General features: G+C 35.6%; 1 protein-coding gene and 1 long non-coding RNA gene across 3 annotated transcripts in view; one reads left to right on the top strand and one right to left on the bottom strand.

The window, feature by feature from the left end:
* Positions 1 to 18,103, bottom strand: part of LOC136031820 (transcription factor CP2-like) — a 91,550-nt gene extending 73,447 nt beyond the window's left edge. Inside the window, exons 1-3 of one of the 2 annotated variants that reach the window (XM_065711641.1) lie at positions 18,032 to 18,083; positions 17,439 to 17,561; positions 6,132 to 6,808 (exon numbers count right to left, since the gene is read on the bottom strand). In XM_065711641.1, the coding sequence (XP_065567713.1) occupies positions 6,132 to 6,600 (469 nt within the window). In that variant the 5' untranslated portion in view covers positions 6,601 to 6,808; positions 17,439 to 17,561; positions 18,032 to 18,083. Of the gene's footprint in view, positions 1 to 6,131; positions 6,809 to 17,438; positions 17,562 to 18,031 lie in introns of both variants that reach the window. The other variant, XM_065711640.1, reaches the window with a different exon arrangement.
* On the top strand, positions 6,974 to 22,507 carry LOC136031822 (uncharacterized). The gene is made up of 3 exons (XR_010618590.1): positions 6,974 to 7,027; positions 8,376 to 8,495; positions 22,295 to 22,507. It is a non-coding gene; the product is annotated as an uncharacterized LOC136031822 (long non-coding RNA).
* The last annotated feature ends 201 nt before the right edge of the window (positions 22,508 to 22,708 follow it).

Genomic DNA, 22,708 nt, shown 5'->3' with positions numbered 1-22,708 from the left:
TTGCTGGAATATAGAAGGTGCATACGGGAGAAGCTCAATAGACCGCAAATTCTCAAGATGATCAGCAATGTCAACGCTCACCAAGACCCTTTTGACAGTTTTAAGCCCAACATTGAGAAGACTATTTGCAACACTAAAAGCCATGTTTTCTTCTCCAGTCTTGCTCCGTTATTATTCAAGACCTTCATTACATTGAAAACTACTTTATCCTCACACAAGTAACGTTAATGCGCTCAGTATTCAATAGCTCATATATTGTGAAGACTCGGCTATCGCTGTTAACTGTCTCATAACCATGAATATTGAGCAAAACATCTTCATTCCATAAAAATGGAATAGTATAATGAAAAAGAGTAAAATGGTACTGCAGAAATCGTAGACTAAAACGATGCCTTTAATATTTTAGAAGATTGAACATTTTTAAGAAACTCTAAAAGAGTAGGAACGGACGGACTGTTATGCGTACAAACCATTGTAATAACACACAAAACAGGCTAGATCTTTTCTTGTATTTCTTTTTATTTGTATTTTTTTGTAGATCTTTTTCTTGATTTGCCTCTTGTATTCTCCCCCCCCCCATCCCTTGATTTCAAAAATAGATTTTTATTTGGTATTTTCACCGGGAAAAAAAAAGAAAATTGCCCCCATCCTTAAATTTTTTATAAGTATAGAATTGAGGCGGTTGAGAAGGAAATATGTTAAAAAACAATTCTTGAATCTACTTCATAATATATAAAGTAATTGTAGTTAACACATTTTGACTGCAGCTGCACTATAGTTTCCCCACCCCCCCCCCCCGCCTTAGTATGCAGAAATATTATATGTTTCCCGTGTATTTTGCCATGCGTCGTTCTTGCTTCAACCCGTAAAAATTAAAGAAAAAAGATATTAAATATTTAAGATATTAAAGATAAATATCAAATAAAAAAAGCAAGTTTTTTTTAACAAAAGTACACGTTTTGGGTGTCATGACACTTCATGATTGCCTTCACACTAAGAATTAGCTAATAGATGTGGTTTTAGAGGTCCTGAACGGCCCCGGAAACGTAAAGTTCCAGTGAAATTAGGTGGGGGCACAATAGTTCCATATGAGACAATAGAGGAGTTTTTCAAAATACAGTGTTGTATCATGTTATTGATGTTCTAACTACAGAGATTGAAAGTAGGTAAGAAGAGAACAGTTTGGACGTTTTGAACCACTTAAGCGTGCAAACGAAATGAATAAAGACAGTGTAAGCTTTGTGTGTAAGTACCATAAACTCGATTTTGAACACTGCAAGTCTGAGCTACAGTGCTTTTACAGAGCTGAGGATATAAAAAACATTCTAGAAAGACCATCTGTTTTTGCTGAGAAACGCATGAAATCCGTGTTTACTCTGTTATCAGATCTATTTAAACAGTACTTCACTATCCCTATGAATTCTGCGTCGTGTGAAAGACCTTTTTCTTGCCTTCGATGGTTGAAGACGTACTGCCACAACACCACGGGGCAAGAAAGATTCTTCACTTGCACTGTTGGCGATTGAAACAGAAAAAATAGGTGACTAAAATTTTCGTAACAACTCTGTGTGTATTGTATGTTTACTTTATGTGCACATTCGTCTTCGTGTTACTGTATAATTTTAGACTTGGAATCTATTTAATAAAACTTGGAAATATCCTGTATTTGTGCTTTTGCTTTATGAGTCTCGCTTATTTCAATTCTATTTAATAATATAAAGAAGCGAACCCACTACCAAATCAATTTAATAAGAAGTCATAAATAATATTTCAATGAATCACGCATAGAAAAGGTTTAGCACAACGAATTTAATCTTACAGAGTCAAAATCGGTCAAAATTGCGTGCAACTGAATAGTACAATACACGGGGTTATTAGAATGGGGCTTGGTTCAATTATAAGATAGAGCATACCCACAACCAAATCAATTTAATAAGAAGTCATAAATAATATTTAAATGAATCACGCATAGAAAAGGTTTAGCACAACGAATTTAATCTTACGGAGTTAAAATCGATTCAAAATTGCGTGCAACCGAATAGTAGCCTACAATACACGGGGTTGTTAAAATAGAGCTTAGTTCAATTATAAGATAGAGCATACCCATATCTTATCGTATGCATACCATTGCTTGCGGGATGACTTATCAAGGAATTTTGAAGGTATCTTTGAGTCACAATTTATAGAAATTAGAGTTAATGGTATTGATCTAATCATAGGCAATATTTATCGTTTTCCCAGTGGTGCGGTTTCGTTGTTTCTTCGGAATCTTGAGGAAATACTTGACATAAAATTGAAACGTCCGTGTCAGTTAATCATAATGGGTGACTTTAATATAAATTTGATGGATTCAAATTCTTCGGCTTCAGTTGATTTTCTTTCAACCATGCTTGCCGCTGGAACTCTACCAACTACATCCATCCCCACACGAGTAACTAGTGTTACAGCTTCTTTGATTGACAATATCTTCTCTACGCTTTAAAAGGTAAAGGTAAAGGATACGGCATTAGACTTTACAGTCCCTACCGGCGGTGCTGATCTCCGTTTCTCGGCCCTTCACCAGGAAGTACAATGGGGGGTTGGGGGCCAGCCATCCTGTGCTTACGCACACCCTTCCTGTTTACCTTCCCCAGATTTCTCCAGGTACCCATTTAGAGCTGGGTTGACTCTGGCTAAGCTTACAGAGTCACGCTACTGACCCCCGTCCCAACTGCAGAATTGGATACACTGGGATTCGAACCCGCGTCCTCTCAGACAAAGGATCCCGAATCCAGCGCACCAACCAACTCGGCCAGGACGGCTTTGCTTGAAGGAAAACTCAATTTTAGTAACTGATATCTCCGATCATTCTCCCATATATTCTCGGTTCAGTTTTAATCAGGGAAAGAATAACCGGGCTCAGGTGTTTGATTCCTATTCCATTAGGTTTGGTGAGAATGAGTTATCTCTTCTTGGTTCTAAATTAGCGAAAAATTCGTGGAGCTTATTTGATAATGATAAGGATTTTTCTTGTTTATTTGAGTCGTTTTATGGAACCATAAAAGAGGCTATTCTTAGCATTTGTAAAGTACCACCTTCTAATCGCAGGTCTAAAAGGATTGTTCCTCTAAACCCATGGATGACATCCGGACTTCTCAAAAGCTGGAGAAGGAAAAATAATCTGTGGAGGTCTTATAAATGCGCTCAACTTTCAGCAAGTGCTATTCGTCTTTGTTAATTCAAGATTTACCGGAATATATATAATTCCTTGTGTAGGAAAGCCAAATCTCTCTATTATCTAAATAATTTTCCTGCGTCTGATAAGAACATTCGTAAAACTTGGAAGGTAATAAATTCTGTGCTTAAATCTGGTTCTCAATATAGCTCTTTACCTATGAGTCTGGTCATTGGTGACGAAACTGTAGAGGGTGAGCTTAATGTCCAAGAAGCATTTACTTCATTTTTGCTAGTATTGGTAAGGATAAAGCTTTGTCCAAGAAGCATTTACTTCATTTTTGCTCGTATTGGTAAGGATATTGCTTCCACAGCTATTTTATCTCGGTTTAAGTCGGACTTTAGATCTTACCTCGGGCCGTCTTGTCTATGTTTCTAGAGCCAGTAACAGAAGGTGTAATTACTAAAATTGTTAATGGCTTGAAAGACCCGTCATCATCTGGGCCAGATTCTATTCCTACTAAGGTAGTTAAATCTATTCTTCCTTCAATAGTTGTGCCTCTAACAAAACTTGTTAATCTTTCATTTAAATATGGTGTTTTTCCGGATGCTCTCAAGCGTGCTCGGATTATTGTTCTGTATAAAGGTGGACCAAGAAATGATCCAGCAAATTATCGAACACTTTCAATTTTATCAGTGTTTAGTAAAATCTTCGAAAAGGCTATGCTTTCTCGTCTCCCTAAATTTCTAAAATCTAAAAAGTTTCTTCATGATTTTCAATTTGGTTTCCGAATGAAGCACTCCACTGAGCATGCCTGTATGACCCTTTTGAATTTTATACATTCTGCATTAGATTCGGGATTAATTCCGGCTGCTATATTCCTGGATATTCGCAAGACATTCGATTCCTTAACGCATGAAATTCTTCTATCGAAGATGTCTTATTTTGGCATTAGGGATAATGTATTTTCTTGGTTCCAATCTTATTTGAATGATAGGTTCTGTCGATCCACTTTTCCGTTCACCCTCAAAAGTGAATTTTGGCGTCTCTCAGGGATCAGTTTTAGGGCCCAGTGCTATTTTTGATTTATGTAAATGATCTTTTTTACGCAGTAAAAAAGCAGAAACCGATTCATTGCTGTAGACTCTGTCATCCTAAACCTTCCCTTGCCCATAGTGCCAGCTATGGTTCGCCATCTTCTGATGTCCTTGTTTGTTTTGCTGATGATAGCACACTCGGCACTTCGGGAAACTGTGAATCCGAGCTTTGATTAAACTTGGAATACTTGTTTGAGAGAGTAATTTCATGGCTTGATGCTAATTATCTTACCCTAAATTATTCAAAGTCCGGTTTTTTGATATTTTCACATGTTTCTCAGATTTATCCCAAGTTATCAGAAATTTATCAGCCAAATGGGATAATTCATAGATCTAAAGATCGATATGTTTGTTTTTTGGGCATTCTTGTTGATGAAAACTTGTCTTTCAAGCGTCGCATTGATTTGATTAAAATGAAGATATGCTCAAACTCAAACATATTTTCCCTGGATCAATTTTGGAAATCCTTTTTCACTCCTTGATCCGATCTTACGTTTCCTACTGTCCAATAGAATGGATGTCAACCTTTCCTTCACTGTTAAAACCACTTTCTAAGGTTAATAATAAAGCTAGAAACCTCATTAAAGAAACTAACCGTTCAAGAGTTATCCCATTACTTGATCTCGAGTCACTGTATATTCTTTCGTGTGCATGTTTTACTTTTTCTCAGCTTCATGGTGACCTCCCCCATCGCCTAAGTGTTCCGCCATCTTTCACTTCTGATCGGAATAATTATAAGCTTCGCAATACCGAAAATCATATTCAAATTCATTTTACTCCTTGTACAAGGTCAGACTTTAATCCTTTAATTGCGATTTATATTGTATGGAATAAGTTACCCAAATCAGCTCGAAAGTGCCACTCATTCAGTTTGTTCAAAAAATTATTAAAAATTCTTTGACTTCTTAGAAATTATTTTGAAATTAGAATCTTAGAAATTATATGTATATGTATATATATTTCCTTATTATTTCATTAGAGTCTGTTTTATCTACAGATCTAAATAATTAATTTAGTATATTCAATCTATTAGTCTATTTAGTTTTGTTTTCTATAATTTTTGTTTTATTTATATCTTCTTTTCTTCTCCTTTTTGCTCTTCTCTCTGTGAGTAAGTGATTATTTAATTTTTGTTTTCTTCTCTGAGTAAGTGGCTCGCTTATTTTCCCTTTTTTACAGGCCAAAGAGCCTTTGGGGGGATAGTAAAATGTAATATTGTATGTGTTTCGTGATGAATAATCTTATCTTATCTTAAATCAATTTAATAAGAAGTCATAAATAATATTTCAATGAATCACGCATAGAAAAGGTTTAGCACAACGAATTTAATCTTACAGAGTCAAAATCGGCTCAAAATTGCGTACAACTGATAGCACAATACACGGGGTTGTTAAAATGGGGCTTGGTTCAATTATAAGATAGAGCATCCTGTGCTGGGATTGGAGGTTGGGGAAGTGGAGGGGGAGGTTAGGTTCTGCAACATTAGTGGTGAAACCTGCTGGAAAAAAGCTGAATGTATATGAAACTCACCTTAAACCATGCAAAAACTCTTTTTAAACTATACTACTGTCGCTGCAGCAACTCATTTCTGATAATCTTAGTAAAAGCTTGATCATCACTACTTAATTTTATGTTTATTTAATGTGGGTTTATTGTTTATTATGTATTGTGTAATATTCTGAATTTAACCTAGCCTAGTAGCGTCTCCGGTAAATGGTAACTTTTCTTCAGGAGCGCTTGAATAAAATTCTTGCCCTCCCCCAATAAATCTGCTGGCGCTACGAACCTGAATTCTAATAAAGAGAAAAGAACTGATAAGGTCCGGTATACGGATAGGAGAATTAGAAGCAACTAGGTAGAAAGAAGAAACAAACACTTACTCTCAGATTGAGGAACAGGAAAGCGTTTCCCTGGACAAAGTTTGTAACCGCCGAGTGGCTCTGAACCTTGCTGACATTTATGTATAGGACTGTCCTGGGTACTGCACAGACTTTCAGTGCTACTATGTTGGCAATCATCAGAGTGAGATCGATGTGACGAAAACATAAAACGCGTTTTGAAACGTGGTGACCTTGGTCTTGGTGGTGGGGGAGTTGAGAGAGGCCCAGGTTGAGACTCATTTCCAAAATATTGCTCCAAAAGCTTGCGCTTTCTTGAAGCATTTATAGCAGCAAAACTTGGTGCAACGCTTGTGACAGTTGTGCAGTCCAAGGTGGACCACTGAAATAGGTCTGAATTATCTGAGGCATTATCAGAAAGTGGTGATTCAGGACTTGGAGTTTTTCTTACTGATTGGACTATCTTTGCAGGTCTTGGCCCTCGTGAATCATTTGATGTTCTTCTTGGCATTATAACTACATGCAATCTTATAACTGAAAACCACTAATATCAAACAAAATGTACAGAATAAAGCCTTTATCGGGAAAAGTTCAAAGTCTTTCCGGCCCAAATGAAGGCCGGACGTGATTCATCTGGTGTTCCAAAATGGCAATCCATGAAGATAGGGAAATCATTCATCTACAGGACTGCACAAAGAAACTTTATGGATTCACAAAATCTAAAAAATAGGTTACAATTAACACTTCAGGTATCATTGTTGACTAGACTCTCCCTAACCAGTCTGAATTTCAACTAAATAAATACAAAGGTAAAATGCTAATCACCGGGTTACTATTTTTCAATGTGTATTTGCGCTTAGAGACGCTTACTATTCTGTTGCCAAGTGAACTATAACATTCAGTCAACCAGGATTATTAATAAAACAGGAAAACAAAAGGTCACATAGTAGGATAACACCATTTGAAATATTTATAGACTTGGTAAATTATGATTAGAATAATTCTTCCTCTCTCTATTAGAGAAAGCTGATTTTATAATGGCACATTTCATTAGTGTTTGTCTCCAACTGCGAGCGAAAGGAGGAGCCAGATTCGAAGGAAGGATATTTACAATTTAAGAAGATCTTTGACCTTCTAAAAGAAATTCTCCTACCCCAGTATATTAAAATTTTAGACGTCAGCGCTGTCCTTTAAGTTGTAGGTTAAGGTCTCAATATAATCGGTGCGACACTGTTCTTTGTTATGAATTAACTTTTTATTGTTTATATGCACATTGATGCACAATATGCCTACTTTATAACATATCCTATGTGAAAAAGTGATTATACTTACAAGGTTAAGGATTATATCTATAATAGGGCAATTCCAATGGTGCCGTTTTTCATCTGGATCCGACACCCTCTTGTGGCGGTTTCAGGCCTAGTGGGTTACCAGAACATCATAGAGAGATGCTTAATGGCTCATTCAAAAGCTATTTCCCATATCTACGTGCTTTTTATAAATTCCGCCATCTGCAAGTGTCTTATGGCACTAAAATGACATTTTTTGTGCCATTTCTCAATGGGTGGCGCTAGCAGAATACCAGAACATTGTAGACGGATTTTTTACAGCTCATATAAAAGATATTGCTCTTATATAAGTCCTTCCAATTAATTCCATCATCTGGAAGTCCTAAATGGCACTAAAAAAAGCACTTTTGGTGCCATGTCTCAAGTGGAAAAGCTAAGGCTACTGGGGTAGCAGAACTTTTAACAGTTATGTTTAGCGGCTTATTCGAAAGCTATTGCTCATATCTACGTCTTTTTATCTTTTCTTCCATTTGTAAGGGCGATATAGCACTGAAAACAACACTTTTCATGCCACTTCTTAAGTGGAAAAGCTCTGAAGTACAAAATAAGTACTATTGTAAGTTATGTTCCAGAACCCTTAACTGGGTGTTTACAGGAGCTCCTCCCGAACACTCTCCCCCCCAGCCTCCGTAGTAAGTTTCATAAATCGTCTGCTCACCAATAAGCTACTGCAACATTAGCAGGCTACCACACCATAGTAGATAGATGTTTAATGACTCAATTAAAAGCTATTGCTTATATTTACTAGGTTTTAACAAACTCTACCATCTATTAGATTTCACAGATTTCAATGTTAGCTAGTTTCTCGAGGGAATTTGCAATGAACTCTTTGTCATGATTGAAGCATTACCAGCAAGCTAGTAAAGAGCAAACCACGGCCCGTAGTAACTAAAGTTAAAAAACGTTAAAACGGTATTTTTTTTCTTCTTTCTTCCAGGCCTAGCGGGTTACTACAACGTCAGAGAGATGCTTAAGAGCTCATTCACAATCTATTTCTCATATGTACGTGGTTTACATAAATTCCGCCATCTGAAAGTGCTATATGGAACGAAAAAAGGTACCTTTTATGCCATTTCTGAAGAAGTGGGGCTAGCGGGGTACCATAACATCGTAGACAGATTTTTGATAGCTCATATGAAAAATATTGCTAATATCTACGCTCTTCCTATATATTCCACCATCTGCAAGTTTCAAATGGCACTAAAAACATCACTTTTAGTGCCATGTCTCAAGTGGAAAAGCTGGGGCTAGTGGGCTACTAGAATTTCTAGGTGATGTTTAACGGCTCATTTGAAAACTGATATCAAAAAGTCCAAGCCATAATGGATAATATCTTCCTCAATAATTCCCGCGTTAAAACTCATTTGCACAAAATTCAGCACCAGAAAAATTATCAGTTCTCCTTGATTGCCCATTTCTTGCATAAAGCTCATTATATCAAAATACTAGCTGACCCCTGCCACGTGTTGCTGCGGTGCTGCGCGCCCCAGCAACACGTGGAATGTCAGCTAGTTCCCCCTACCACGCGTTGCTGCGCGCCACAGCAACACGTATGCAAGGTGCTAATTTTTAACTGCGTTTAGTTTTTTTTTTTTTTTTTAGTTTTTTTTCTTTTTTAGTTTTATTCTCTTGTTTTCTTTTTTAGGTTTTTTTTTCTGTTTTCTTTTTAGTTTTTTTAGTTTTTCTTTTCTGTTTTCTTTTTTTTAGTTTCTTTTTAGTTTTTTTTTCTTTTTTTTAGTTTTTTTTTATTTTCAAACAGTTTGTGGAAACGAACTGTAGTAAGGAGCGACCCGGCTCAATAGTGACCAAAACTAAAAAAAAAAACGGAATTTTTATAACAATAATTACATAAAAAGAATCGCATTTCAAAGATGATTTTAAATATATAAGTTTCATTAAGTTTAGACTTACCCATCAAAAGTTACGAGCCTGAGAAAATTTGCCTTATTTTAGAAAATAGGGAGAAACACCCCTTAAAAGTCATAGAATCTTAACGAAAATTACACCATCATATTCAGCATATCAGAGAACCCTGCAATAGAAGTTTCAAGCTCCTATCTACAAAAATGAGGATTTTTGCATTTTTTGCCACAAGACAAATCATGGATGCGTGTTTATTTGTTTGTTTTTTTTTCCCATGGGCGATCGTGTCGACCCAGTCGTCCTAGAATGTCGTGTGATGGCTCATTCTAACGGAAATTTAAAGTTATAGTGCCCTTTTTAAGTGACCAAAAAAGAGGGCACCTAGGCCCCCTCCAATGCTCATTTTTTCCCAAAGTCACCGGATCAAAATTCTGAGATAGCCATTTTATTCAAAATAGTCGAAAAACCTAATAACCATGTCTTTTGGGACGACTTACTCCCCCACAGTCCCCATGGGAGGGGTTGCAAGTTACAAACTTTGACCAGTGCTTACACATAGCAATGGTTATTGGGAAGTGTACAGACGCTTTCAGGGGAATTGTTTTGGTTGGGGAGGGGTTGAGGGGAGGGGGTTAGGCTGGGGGAACTTTCCATGGAGGAATTTTTCATGGAGGAAGAAAATTTCCATGAAGGGGGCACAGGACTGTTTAACATTTTTTTAAAGAACAATGAAAAAATAAATATGAAAAAGTTTTTTCAACTGAAAGTAAGGAGCAGCATTAAAACTCAAAACGAACAAAAATTATCGCGCATATGAGGGGTTCACCTCTCCCTAATACCTCACTCTTTGCGCTAAAGTAATTTTATTAATTTCAAATATTTATTCTATGGTCTTTGTGCAGGGGTCATTCTTAAAGAATTGGGAAAAAATTTAAGCTTTAGTGTAAAGAGTGAGGTATTGACGAGGGAGTGAACCCCCTCATATACGTAATTAAAATATACGAATATAAAAGTTCGTTACAAAAGTTAATTCGTAAGTTACGTATATTTTTACTAATAAAAACGTTCGTAAAAAATAAAAAGGTCTAGTTGCCTTTTTAAATAATCAAAAAATTGGAGGGTAACTAGGCTTACTCCCCCCCACTCCTATTTCTCAAAAACGTCCGATCAAAACTATGAGAAAGCCATTTAGTCATAAAATAAATTAATATTTATATTAATAACTAGCAGTTGGGGTGGCGCTTCGCGCCACCCCAACACCTAGTTGGTGGGGCGCTTCGCCCCCCCCAAGCCCCCCCGCGCGCGTAAGTCGTTACGCGCCATATTAGTTACGCGCCATATTAGTTACGCGCCATTGTAGTTGTGTCCCTGTGTCCCACCTGTGAATATAGATAGATTTATATATGTGTTTCAAACTACGTAAAAATTGCGAATATACAACATTCTTGGTTTTCCGATTGTCTGTGCATAAACAAAGCCGTATGTACTAATAATGACGTCATATGCAAACGCTCTTTTTACAAACAAACAAACATGCATACACACAACTCGTTTTTATATAGATAGATAGATAGATAGATAGATACAATACAAATTAACTGCGTAAAACTTGCGAATATACACCATTCTTTGCTGTCCAATTGTCGCTGCATATAAATAGATTGTCAGGTTTACCGACCCTCGAACATGCAACGTACAATTGTCCATGGGAAAAACAATCAGTATTAAGATCTATACCACATTTTTCTAATGACTGACCTTGAGCTTTGTTAATGGTGATTGCAAATGCTAATCGAATTGGGAATTGCAATCTTTTAAATTGAAAAGGCAGATCCGTTGGAATCATGGGAATGCGAGGAATAAGAACAGCCTCACCCTCAAAAGGCCCTGTCAAGATTGTGGCCTCTATTAGGTTTTCCATTGTTTTTTTTTACGGCAAGTCGCGTGCCATTGCAAAGCTTTGGTGGGTTGATATTTCTTAAAAGTATTATTGGTACGCCTATTTTTAGTTGTAGCACGTGTGGTGGAAACCCTGAAAGATCCACGGAATTTAAAAATTCAGATGGATAATTAACCGCTACATTTGGTTCCAAAACTGTGTCGACTGACTTGTAAAGGACTGCCTGGTCTCGAATCTTGGTCAAAACAATATTGTTGATTTCGTGGACGTCTATATTTTTGGGTGCGAGAATCGCTCTTTCACTTAGTCGTTTATTATTTTTATGATTTTTTAGAATATTCGGAAATACTTTTTCAATCAATTCATTTTTGGACGTCACTAAATTACAGAAATCATCAGGTAGTTGCATACGTCCTGAAATTGAGTCTACTGGGAGCTTTCCGTTTCCAATTGCCAGCAATTGACGTGAAAACGTTTGACCAGAGTCATCGTTTTGCAATCGGACATGCATATTTGTAGTTAATTTTAATGTTTTTACGTGTGCCCGTAAATTAGAGTTTTTCAGGCAAGCATTCATTTCGTCTGCAGGAGTTGATCTAGGTATTATAGGTAATGTTTGCCTGAAATCTCCCGCAAGCAATATTAATGTGCTGCCAAAGGGTTTCGACTTCCCTCGCAAATCTTTCAAGCATTGATCCAGAGCCTCGAGCGATTTTTTGTGTGCCATTGTGCACTCATCCCAAATAATAAGTTTGCATTGCTGCAATACTTTACCCATCCCAGATGATTTGGAAATATTGTACGTGGGAGTTTCCGTAGAATGCAAATTCAGAGGCAATTTCAAAGCGGAATGAGCAGTTCTTCCACCAGGCAGCAATTTTGCGGCTATTCCGGACGACGCAATTGCCAACACTATATCATTTTTTGATCGAATTGATGCCAGAATCAGTTTTATCACAAACGTTTTACCAGTACCTCCTGGCGCATCCAAAAAGAAAATTTCTCCAACGTTGTTATCGACACAATGCTTTATCGTATCATAAATGTCTTTTTGTTCTGACGTTAACTTGGAAATGTTATTTTGTACATACGACAAAAGATCACTCGTACTGCAACTTTGTTCACGATCCAATTCTACACATGTCGAAACAGCAGCGATACGGTTAGGTGAAGGTATTCCCAAATCCTGAAAAGGTTTATTTGCCATACGTACGCACAAATCTTCTATAATAACTAAAGTGTAGTTATAAATTTCTGATGTAAAATCAAAAGTCATATCTGACGTCTCTAACTGTTTTTGATGGAGTATATCTTCGGACATTTTTGACTTATATTTTTCCCATAACTCTGTAGGAGCTGATGGAGAGCAAGTTGTTAAAATGATGCCAAACAATGCACGAATTTGACTTGGGGTTGACGTTTCGCACGCGTCATTGATGCAGTTATCCCAGTGTTGGTCATTCTCCAATAAATTCAGAGCTTGGCATGCACTACGGTAAGTGTCATGTATAGTACCGTTTACAGTTCTCAAATACTCAAAGGATGTCGGACTGGGTACATTCACCAATAGCAGGCGTAGAAAGAAGCATTCATGTTGATTGGGGTGAACAGTGTAGAGTCTTCCTATCATGGTATCTTTGAAGATGGTAGGTTGGCCGTCGACTGACCTTCCCTGTTTTCGACGTTCAAATACTTTATTTTTAGTATTCCACGTGTAATACGAAGGCACTTCAGTATACAGCAGTTTTTTTGCAAAAGAATCATTTTTGCAAAGCAAAAAGAAAGCGGTTAACTTTGTATCCGGTGGATTCAGGGCTCTTTGTTGCACGTTGGTTTCCAAGAAATAAACACGTTGACCATTCTGTAAATGTACTGCTAAGTTAACAACAGCTGACTACGTTCATGTATCGGAAATGAAAGAATTCGCCGAACAGCTTCATTACTGCTTATGTATCTTCCAGCCTGATATTGTACGATTTCGTCGATATCTTTGATTTTGGGCTGCAAGCCAAAAACTGCCATGTCACTGCCTTTGTTGACGTATTTACATATGTATTTGATTGCCTTTACGGAGTTACAGTATTCAACGTTTATGTGTGCATTAAATGTTTTTGATAATGATGGGGAATATGGAACAACCCACTGGTTATCTACTTTGATGGTGGTACTGTTACACTTCTTTATTATTGCTGTTTTACCGCCATCTTCAGTAGATCTTCTTCTATATTGTGGGTAACCATCATTGCCAGTAATTGTGTTGGATACTAAAAGTCGAGGATATTGCTTTGTGCACCTTCCTTTGGCCATGCAAGGTGAATTTTCGTTCAGTGCCTTCTTTTTTCACTTTCTCTTTTAGCAGCAAGTCTGGTTTCATGGTGCTCTGGTAGTTCCTCAGCACGCCTTCTTTTTTCACTTTCTCTTTTAGCAGCAAGTCTGCTTTCGCGTTGCTCTGGTAGTTCCTCGGCACGCTTTCTGTTCTTTCTTTCTCTATCAGCCTCAAGCCTGTTTCCTTACTGTTCTTTTGATTCCTCGGCATGCTTTCTTTTCTGACTTTCTCTATCAGCAGCAAGTTTTTTGGCATAGACTCTTTGAGCATCTTCCTCGGCTGTTGCCATTGTAAGTTCATCAGTCATTTTAAAGTTAAACATTAATAGATTTCTACGTGAACGCATGTCTTAAATATCTTTAATGACGTCACCATCATAACAAAAATGAAGACAACTAACTTCATGACGTCAGTCAACACACAAATATGACGTCACCTGACAGACACATCCACAGACAACTTATTTATATATATATATAGATAAAACAAGTTTTTTTTTTTAACTCCGTATATGAAAGGGGCTGTTCCCTCCTCAACGCTCCGCTTTTTATGGTATTTTTTTTTACTGTTTCAAAAAGTAGAGTTGAGAGACAGAGTCAAATTTTAGCGTAAAAAGCGGGGCGTTGAGGAGAGAACAGCCCCTTTCATATACGGAGTAATTTCTGTTTGTTTTAAGTTTTAATATCACTCCTTACTTTCAGTTAAAAAAAAACTTTTTTTCTATATATATATATATATATATATATATATATATATATATATATATATATATATATATATATATATATATATATATATATATATATATATATATATATATATATATATATAGATCAACACACTGTGAGATCTGCTAGTGAAAATTATTATAGATGACGCTTTTTTGCTCCCAAGTAAGCAACATAAATTAGTAATAATCTACAAAGGCAACTCCAGGAAACTAGATCTGTTCTACAGTACAAATTAAATGAAAAGAATTGAAAACAGCTGTACTTTCGTAGTGTTCCTTGGATCACCAGGTTTAGCTTTAACAAGATGTGCAAGAAAAGTGACTTTAGTTCCTTTTCCATTTAGAAAGAGTGACTATTCAGAGGTAATCAAAAGGCAAAGGGACTGCACAGGTCCCAGTCACTACTTTTTTCTTATAATTTGCCTCTAGGAGAGTCCTCCAATTTGGCTGTGGATGAGGAGGGTAAAATACTAATATGTATTTCAGTTTTGTTTTTTTTTTTTTTTCTTATCATGCAGTATAAGAAGCAAATAGGAAAGTAACAAAAACAACAACTACTGTAGTACAACCTCGCATATCATGGCTACCTAATAAAGGGTAAATACTAGCCCATAATAACCAAGAATAAAAATACACTTAAATAAGCTATTTTTTTAGTGAAATCCCATATCATTCAGAATAGAATCTGAATCAAGAGTGGTAACTGTTAGCCACATCCAATAAAACAGTGTGTTTGGGAATTACAAAAATAAACTTTCAGGATTTTCAAAAAAGAGCTGGAAATCCCTTGAAAATGAGTAAAAAAAAGTGCAACTGATCAGATATGGCTAGAAACCAGGAAACCCTGGATTGCTTCCCCCCCCCCATCTCAAAAGTCGCCTTTAAAATAAATATACAATTTATTCTACAATATAAAAAATTCTTTGTCCATAAAACTCTTTCTTAAAAGCCAGTTTCCTGGCTTTCAGCAGCTGAACAGTGACAGATCTGAAGGGCAAAATTATAGGGGGGGGCAAGAAATTAAATATTTTCGACGAGGTAGTGTAGGCTTTCTTCTGTCAATTTTATGACTGAAGAATTCCAAAGTCAATAAAAGGTTTAAAAACACATTTTTATTTGTTTATATGTTGTGAAGTGTATTTTTCACTATTAGTCTGGGAAAACTATGAAAAAAAGAGGTCAACCTCAAACAAACTGCTATACAAACAATTCTTTCACAACTTGACTAAAAAGTATGTGCTGATCCTAATTCAAAAATTTTGCTGGCTCTTTCATAAATTTAAGTTTTTTGAGGTTGAGGTGAAAAATGTTGATTGAGTAAATACTGATAAATGTGATTAGATATGTCATTTCTAAGCTTTTTTTTGCTAAAAAATTGTACAGAGCTCATTTTGTGTTGAAAAGAGGAAACTGATTGAATTGAACATTCTTTTCTTATCTAGGTACATTGAACATAGTGTCTACATTTTATATTGCCAAAAGATAATGCCAGCTTCAGGATATGGGGTTCCAAATCACAACTAAGCAGAGTTATCCTGCTTTGAAGGAACACTTTGACAGTGGTTCCAAATATTTCACTGTCTAATCACTGGTGCCTTTACTCTATATACCATTCAGGGCATATATTTGATCATAATGGGGAAGGGTAGAGTAAATTTGCAATGGAAATTAATACTAAATCTACATTGTGGATGATATTTAGATTCTTTTTACTTTACCCTTGTCCTCTTAATGTTCAAATTACAGCCCAAATTATACATTTCCTATGCACCACTCTTATGTTGGGCTATATAACCATAAATTAGATCAATGTTGACAAAATCAAGACTTGGAAAAACACATTGGAAATATATAATTTTGCCTATATATTTACATATTAGGGATTTGGGAGTAAAGTATAGTGGAAGCATCTTCAAAATGTATTGACTATGATTTTTCTGCATGTTATAAAATAAGAATTGTTTTCTAATTTATTTCCTTCTCAATAGCCACAATTCTAGGCTTATAGTATTTCATTTCTAATGCAAATAAACATTATGCTTGGATCTGGAATGAAATTCTGACTCTAAGCATATGTTTACTTCTTGGTTATCTGAATACAAGGTTAATATGGAAACATGTCCTAATTGAAGTCTTAACCATCAAGAAAACAAAGAAAGTGAATTTCTGGTAATGACTGTTGAGAACATTAGGTAAAATTCTAGTTGATTGACTTTTGGCAATCTTGGAAAGGGGTTAGGTTAGGAAAATGAAACTTTGAGGGATGGGTCTAAAGGCTAAAGTATATCCCTGGAAGGTATTTTGAAGTACCCACCTCTACTCCTTCTCCCTCTAGAGAACCCTGGAATTCACTTACATGACAGGTCTATACCTACTGAAATTTTGACAAAACAACATTTTACCTTAATTTTCAGTTACCAGTTGCTTTTTCTCTGCCTTTAGTTCTGAAAATGCAATTTCTGTTATTCAAGTAGAATTCTGAGCCATATCAATGTTTTTTTCAAAATTTAGGAAATGTACTTGCATATCTTTAAAACCTTACAAATTGGGATTGAGCAAAGTTGTGAAGCTGAAAACAATTTTGTTGTAATTCATTCAAGCAGAAGATCGATTTTACAAGGTTTCACTTTTATAACACACATATTTTTAAAGGTCAGGGCCCTCTAGAGGGAGGAGTAGAGGATGGTACTTCAAAATACCTTCCTGGGACATACTCTAGCCTTTAGACTAATCCCTGAAAGTTTCATTTTCCTAACCTAACCCCTTTCCAAGGTAGCCAAAAGTCAATCAACTAGAATTTTACTGAATATTCATTGGTCTTATAGCAAATAGAAGGGAATTTAGGGGATTATAATCATAATAATTCATAACTAAGTCTGTGTGTGCACAAAAGTTCCAATGCTTGTCACTTTAGGTTTAACTGAATATCATTCACATACACCATAACCCTGAATCCTAAAACTCCCTAATGTACTCTGTGATTCACCACATATATTGTTGGAAGCATCTTAATACCAGAATGGTGTACAACTAATGACCCTAAAATTCAACCTCACTAATGCCCTAAACAATCTCAATAGGCTAGCCAATTGGCTCTCTCTAAATTTTGTATTCATGTTTGTTATAGTGTGCTCTATGTCTCTACCCCTTAATGGTCCTAGACATAGCCCTAATGATATACTTTTTTGCAGTTTTTCATCTTGCAATACATTGTCTCTGTCAATGAGTAGCTAAACTCCTGACCCATGAAGAAAATTAGGCAGGTCATTGCAATTGAATTGAGTTGGATACCATAGTGTTAGGCCTGAAAAATTTGGATATAAATAGAAGGAAACATGACAATCTAATCTTAATAGACTAACCAAAAAATGATGCCTATTCCCAGTTAAACCAAGAAACTACATTTTTTCTGTAAACTAGGCTAAGGCTAGCCTATAACAGTTAGCATCAGGGCATGGGGATACATTCTCTAGGATATAAATACAATACCTTGAAAGACAGTAAAATAAGCTCTCAGATGGATTAAAGTAATTAAGGTAATAAGTAATCCAAGGGTTGGCTAAAAATTTCCTGGACGGGGTCTATAGGCCAATACTACATAACCTTTACTTCCCTGGCCTGTAGACTAAGTCCATTCCTCAAGCTTTAATCAGCCTAGCTCAATAATTTACTCAGTTAATCTTGATTTTTATCTGGTCTACATTGCTATTTGGAAAGTGAATAGCAATAAAACTAATTAAATAGCAGTAGCGATAAAGTTAGGGATAAAGATACCGTTTCTGCTTATTTCTGAAAATAAACTACTAGGCCTTCTTTTTCGTCGCCTTCTTCTACCAAAGTTTTCCGCTAGCTTCCTCATATTGAGAATTGAGGATTCATATAGAGGCTAGCAAAAATTTACTAGATCGAGCTTCATTCATATATGTTTATTCTTTTATGGATATTTTTTTCACTCATACATCTATGAGTTGATTAATCTTATATAGATATCGAGCTAGCCTATTCAGCACATGCCTTCCCCTTTGCGCTTCAAACGATCGGTGATTTTCGGTTAAGAACCGGTATATGGCTTTTAGCTCAGTAAAATTTTCAGTACGTCCAAGCGAAATATTCCACGCAACAAAGCATATTGATTAATTTACATTTTATAGTAAAAATAAAGAGTTCATGAATGCTAATATTTCCTGAAAACGGTGTATTCTTAGCATACATTTGTCTCCTACCTTGAGGTCTCATTGGCCTCAAGAACAATCACTGAAATTTTCAAGTTTATTTCCAAGCTTATAGTTTCTCAATCGCGTCCGAATTTGCTATATTTCTGTGAATTGTTAGGAAACAATTTCGGATGAATTAGCAGTTCTGTTTTCGCAGTCCCAACAAAATAGATACTAGTAATCGGAATTTGGAAAAAACTGATAGTGAATAATTCTGAAGTTTTTTCTCCATCATTAAAAATCTGAAATTGCTGACTCACTACCTGCTATACACTACTGCGACTCTTAATGCGAAAGAAAAAGAGGGAATCAAAATTAATCTTAGGAACAGGAAATCTAAGCATGGTTTCACGATACTAAATAATATTCGCAAAAATATAAAGGGAATAAAGCAAATTTTGTACTTATCTGTTATAGCGAGCCCACTCAAGAAGTGAAATTAGGTTAATCCTAATAAAATATACCACAGTGTGATAAAAATATATTACTTCAAAAAAAAAATTGGGCTATATATTTACATATTAGGGGAGGGGGTAAAGTATTGCGGTTTTGTCAGATTTTTCATTCACTTTTTCCTTTTTGAACATGTTCCTTTCAAATATGAAGAAAATAAACTGCTAAATAATTTGTTGATTGACCAATTACTTCAAAGAAACTAGATACATCACTTCAAAGTTTGAAGTTTGGTTTTTAAAAGCATTACTCATCTATCACTTTTTATGTTCTTGATTTAAACAGACTCAAAGGAAAGTGTTGATGAAAAAGCGTCTTTTTGAAATAATAAAGTTGGACTGAGCGCTGAAAAATTTAATTACGCTAAAAAACGTTCTCTTTTTTATAGTCTTGATTATTACCTTTCTTGTTGTAGTCACACTGTTGAAGTTATATCTTGTTTTAGTAGATCCTTTTTGGTTTAATAGGGTTTTTCACTTCTCTGTGTAAAACTTATTTTATGGAAAAAGATTTTTAAAATTAGTTTCTGTTTGTTTTTTATTGACATTTTTCATGGAAAAAGAAAATAATATTTTATGTCTCTTCGTTTTTTTTTGTAAGAATCCATAGTTTGGCTTGCTATTTGTATATTGGACAAACTTTTTCAACAATTTTTAACAGCACACACCCTTTTGAAAATCTTGACACAAATGGGTGTTTAATTTAGTTTTATACTTCCTCTAGTTGATCGGAAAAATGAAAATAAATATTATTCCCTCAAAAATTCTATCTATAATCTTTGACAACCTTGATGCGCTTATATTCTTTTGATTTAGACAAATGTTAAGAGCAGAAGCAGTAATATTAGTAGCCTTGAAACTTTTCAACTTAATTCCCTCAGTAGTTCTTGGAATATTGCTGAGATGTTTTATTTTGAATCCGCAAACACAGTACCTTTTGATTTAGTTTTAAAGCAGAATTTGGTTTTCAAGCATAATAGGCAAATTGCATAGCTGTGGTGGTTAACATCCCTGACATTTCTATAGACACAGTTACCGGACCATTCAACCATGCTGAGCAAAATATCTGTCTCAAAGTTTTGATTGGAAGTGTTTAGAAAACTATAGACTAAGGGAGAGGGCTACTTGCCTTTCAACAACTTTTGACTCTTAAAAACCGCACTAGAGCTTTTAATTTTCAATCAAATTAGCTCCTTTAAAAGCTTCAATTAAGTTACTAGCTACTACAGAACAGCTCTCCCTATGATATTGCACATATGACCTTTTGAAAACCTGCATGCATTTAGTTTTTTCGTTTAATTGAAAATCTCTCTAAACGTTCCCCAAAAGTTTCACCTTAATGTCCTTAATTTTATTAGTTGCAGTAAACGTAGAAGTAGTAAAAAAGTATACGTATAGTGTCTTCTGGCTCTTACAAATTCCACTGTCCAACTTTGTAATGTAAGCCGCTCTTAAAATATTGATTTGTTACCCTTTTTACAATCTACATACTCATATTTCATTTTATTTAGTCCAATATCCACCAAATATTCCTTGAGAACTTCACCTTAAAACCTTTAACTTCCGTGGTAGAAATATTTGCAGTAACAGTAATAGCATTAGCAGCAGTATTTACATAACACCTTTGATTTTCTTACACATTCTCTACAACACAAGATGAAAGTTTCAACTTAATACCACCAACCGTCCTGACCAGCCCGTCTCCTATCGCCCTGTCTTCAGTGTAGCAAAATTTGAAGGAAAAACCGTTCGCTGATCACCCAGTTTATTAAATTGATTAAAGTGTTGCCACATGTTGTCTCCTATAACCTTAAAAAAAACTATTAGAAATACATTAGCACAATTAGTTCAGAGCAGAGGAGATTGTAAAGGGTCTGACTGTATGTTTTGGGACTAAACCATATCTGCTTGACTTGTAGTTAATTTGAATGTCCTTTTTTCTGATTCACAATATATACATCTTACCGCGTTTCAAAGTCTTGAAATCAATTTATTTGCTAATTAAATATTTTCTGGCAAATTCAAAATTCTTGTATTACAAAAAAGCGAGCGATGGCCTTGCTTTGGCTTATTATACCCTATAGAGTGTTTCTGTTAGGTGAAAAACAATAGTCTTTGAATTTATCATAAAATTCAATATTCTATCCATTGTTATAGCTGTTTGGGACTTTTTTATTAAACCTTTGCAAAACTTTTTTTTTTATCGTTCTGGTCTTAAAATTCCATCTTTAAGTTCAAAGAATGAGAACAAGCTTCCATCATGTCAAAATTTGGAGTGCTATCATCAGACAGATGAAATATTTCAAATGACACTCGCCACAAGTAATAGCACAAACACAATTAACTTACAGCAGAGGAAATTATAAGAGGTCAGGCACCATTTTTGGGATACATATCTGCCTGACTAGTGTCTCATTTGAAGTGCTATCATCAGACAGATAAGACATTCTAAATGAACTATCACTCGCCACATATCGCAGTGTACGAGAAACTAGATATTGTAAGAAAATGTTATCCGTTTATCATTTTTCTTTTCAAAAGCTAGGGACTTATTTTTTTTCAGTTTATGAAGGGGGGCATGGAGTCATATCCAGAAAAGAAGACCAACAACTCCAATAAATAAACACCTTCGTAGATTTATCATAAAGCCTATATCATAGGCCTTGCTTTGGCTTATTATGCCCTATACAATGTTTTATTATGTGAAAAACAATAGCCCTTGGATTATCATAAAATTTCAATATGTTCTCCATTGTTAGAACTCTTTGTGACTCTTACTTAACAAGACCATTTTTCATCGCCCTGGTCTGAAAATCCTGCCTCTAAGGTCAAAGAATGAGAACAAGGTTCCTATCCATATCAAAACATGGAGCGCTGTCATCAGACAGATGGAACATTTCAAATGAGCTGTCACTCACCACAAGTTGGAGCACAAGCACAATTAGCTCAGAGCAGAGGAGATTGTAGGGGGTCAAACACTATTTTTTGGGACTAAACCATATCTGCTTGACTAGTAGCTCATTTGAAAGCCCTTTTTTCTATGATTCATAATATATACGTCTTAGTTTCATAAATAAGTTAGGTCTCGTCTCATAAATACCCTTTATAGCAGCCAAAACAAGTTAGGTCTCCAACCACTTTCACACCGACAAATTTGCACGACATAAAAATATTATCCAATCTCTGCAAAGACCCCTCTATTATGCTAAACAAAGCATACAAAAGTAATTCCATTGTTGCCATGGATACGACAGACTAAGACAAGAAAATCCTTTCACATTTAAATGACACAACTACATATAAAACAATAACTCGTGATCCGAGTTCCAAATTTCATATTCTTTAAATCATTGAAATTATTTTGGCTTTAGGAAAAGCAATGGCCCCGGATACCAGTGCAGGACGGGGGCCAACATATCTTCTCAAGTTTATGCCAAAGCACTTAAGACGGCTTAAAATCGGACAGCAAGAAGTCCCTGGGACCTCCAGTATGATTGGAGGCCCTTTGCAATCCTGGATCCATCTTGGTCACAACATGGTTTTCAGCACTTGGCGATGCTCTTCTATCAACAAGATTTTTGAAACAGCCTGTTCTGGCAGTGAGAACGAGTAATGCGACACTGGCAATGAGAGTGGTGATGAAAGTGGAATAAAATCAGTCGCTCTTTTACTAGTGGTAACATTGCAAAAATAAAATAAGTACTAAAAGGATTAAAAAATAATAAGGCTCCAGGTGCTGATAGTGTGATAAATGACTATCTTGAATATGGTTGCTCTGAGGTTAG

Source organism: Artemia franciscana, chromosome 10, assembly GCF_032884065.1.
Source record: "Artemia franciscana chromosome 10, ASM3288406v1, whole genome shotgun sequence".
NCBI lineage: Eukaryota > Metazoa > Arthropoda > Branchiopoda > Anostraca > Artemiidae > Artemia > Artemia franciscana.
Note: the sequence above shows the minus strand (reverse complement) of the source record. Positions and strands in the feature narration are given on the sequence as shown.